Raw genomic sequence first — 1,822 nt, forward strand, 5'->3', positions numbered from 1 at the left:
ATGGCAGCCCCCGCCACCCCCGCCGAGAGCCGGGGCACGCACCGGGTGCCAGGCCACCGCCCCCGAGGGCTTCTGGCGCTCTGAGGTGCCGCTAGAGATGATGTGCCCACGGGGCCAAGCAGAAAGGATGCTCCTCCTTATGGTTATTGTTTGTTCCGAGTCGCTCGGATGGGATATTTATAACAATAGCAAAAAAAAAAAGGGCCTGGTTTTTTCTTTAAAATTGACATGGAAACCTGTAGCTCTGTGTCTTTCCTCCTCCATGAGTTGGTGTTTTTTTTTTTTTAAACTACATCTCTGCGAAGGACACGCGTCTGTCTGGCAGCGTGGCCTCCATCCTGAGACATGGTCTGCGTGCTTTGAACGTTGGTTTGGGGTTTTTGGTGTTGGTTTTTTTTTTCCTTATTTCCAAAGAGAATTTGTGCTTTTACTTGTCAGACCTGAGGAATAAAACCCAGTTGATGTTCTTAGCCTCTGCTTGTCTCGGCTGAGCCGGTGGGGTGGGAGTAGGGCTGTGGGAGGGTGGTGGGGACAAGGGGAATGTCACTGTGTGCCCCCTCCCAGCTTGGCACAGGTCATCCCCATGAAGGCAAGGACAAGAGAGATGTGTGGGATGCCTGCAGCAGTGGGAATTCCAAGTCCCAGCTAACACTGGGGCCTGGCAAGGACCATGGGCTCATCCCGGCCTCAGCCCCTCAGAGTTGGAAGTGTTCCTCCTGCTTGGGGATGCTAAACCTCGCTGTGAGTTGGGAAAGTTGGGTTTGCCCCATCCCCACATCCATGCCAGCTCCCCACGTGCAGCTCCACAGGGAAGCACTTCCCAGTGGAATGGCAAATGGTGTCTGCTGGGTTCTGGGCACAGCCTTAAAGCCATTCCCTGGGGCAAAACCCCATTTGCTAACCCACTGCAGTGCCTGGGCTTAGCAAAGCCCAGCTGCCGATGGGAGGCAGGAAATTTTCCATCAATCTGTGCAGCACCTGGGCCAGGCACCCAGTTTTCCATGTCAGCAGGACCTCAGAGTTAAAAATACAGCCTCACATGCTTGCTCTGGCTCCTCTGGGAGGTGGTTACCAACAACACCCACCACGTGCTGCAAGCCCTGGCCCAGCACCTCGTGCCACAAAGGCACCCACGGGCCAGGTCGTGCAGGGGAACCTGGGCACTCTCGCCCAGCTGTGCAGATTATATTTAACATCCAGCAGCTGCTCCAGAGCTGGGACCCCTGATGGTGCAGAGCACAGCCAGCCCCAAGCTCAGCCTCTCTGGCTCTGCCAGGCAGGGCTGTGAGCACAGCAATTTTTATGAATAAAATATAATCCCCGAAATGCGATACCCACACCGGCATGGAACGCCAAAAAGTCATGAGTCACTGCTCCAGCCCTGTGTCCTTGTGCCACTTGGAGCTGTCAGGCCCTGTGGGTGACACCTCCTCTCCAGCACAAATTGTCTTTCCTCTTCCTCACCCCTTCAGAGAGTTATTTTTATCAGACTTTGGAAAAAATATCCCCAGGCCCAACCTCAATTTTTTCCCCTTTCCCAGAAGGACCCCAGGGGTTCCTGGGGACACGCTCAGGCCCAGCACCCTGGCTGGAGGTCCCTGCACCCATATCCTGGCCCTGCACCCCTGTCTGGCACAGGATGGTTCCCTGGGCAGGGCTGCAGGTGCAGGGGATCAGCTGTGACTCCACAGGGAGCTGCCAGGGGGGAATGAGCCACAGCTGAGCCCCTCTCCCATCCCAGGGTATCTGGGGAGGGCCCCGGGCTGATGCAACACCAGTGCTGGGACAAAGGGAGCCCCAGGCTGAGCTTTGGGGCTGCTGC

At 56.4% G+C, this 1,822-nt stretch overlaps 1 protein-coding gene across 1 annotated transcript in view; it reads left to right on the forward strand.

Moving 5' to 3' along the window:
- HSPB8 (heat shock protein family B (small) member 8) overlaps positions 1–84 on the forward strand; it is a 3,061-nt gene extending 2,977 nt beyond the window's left edge. Inside the window, exon 4 of the mRNA XM_031057483.1 lies at positions 8–84. Coding sequence (XP_030913343.1) covers positions 8–84 — 77 coding nt within the window. The remainder of the gene's footprint in view (positions 1–7) is intronic.
- The last annotated feature ends 1,738 nt before the right edge of the window (positions 85–1,822 follow it).

This window comes from Geospiza fortis, unplaced genomic scaffold (assembly GCF_000277835.1).
Source record: "Geospiza fortis unplaced genomic scaffold, GeoFor_1.0 scaffold408, whole genome shotgun sequence".
NCBI lineage: Eukaryota > Metazoa > Chordata > Aves > Passeriformes > Thraupidae > Geospiza > Geospiza fortis.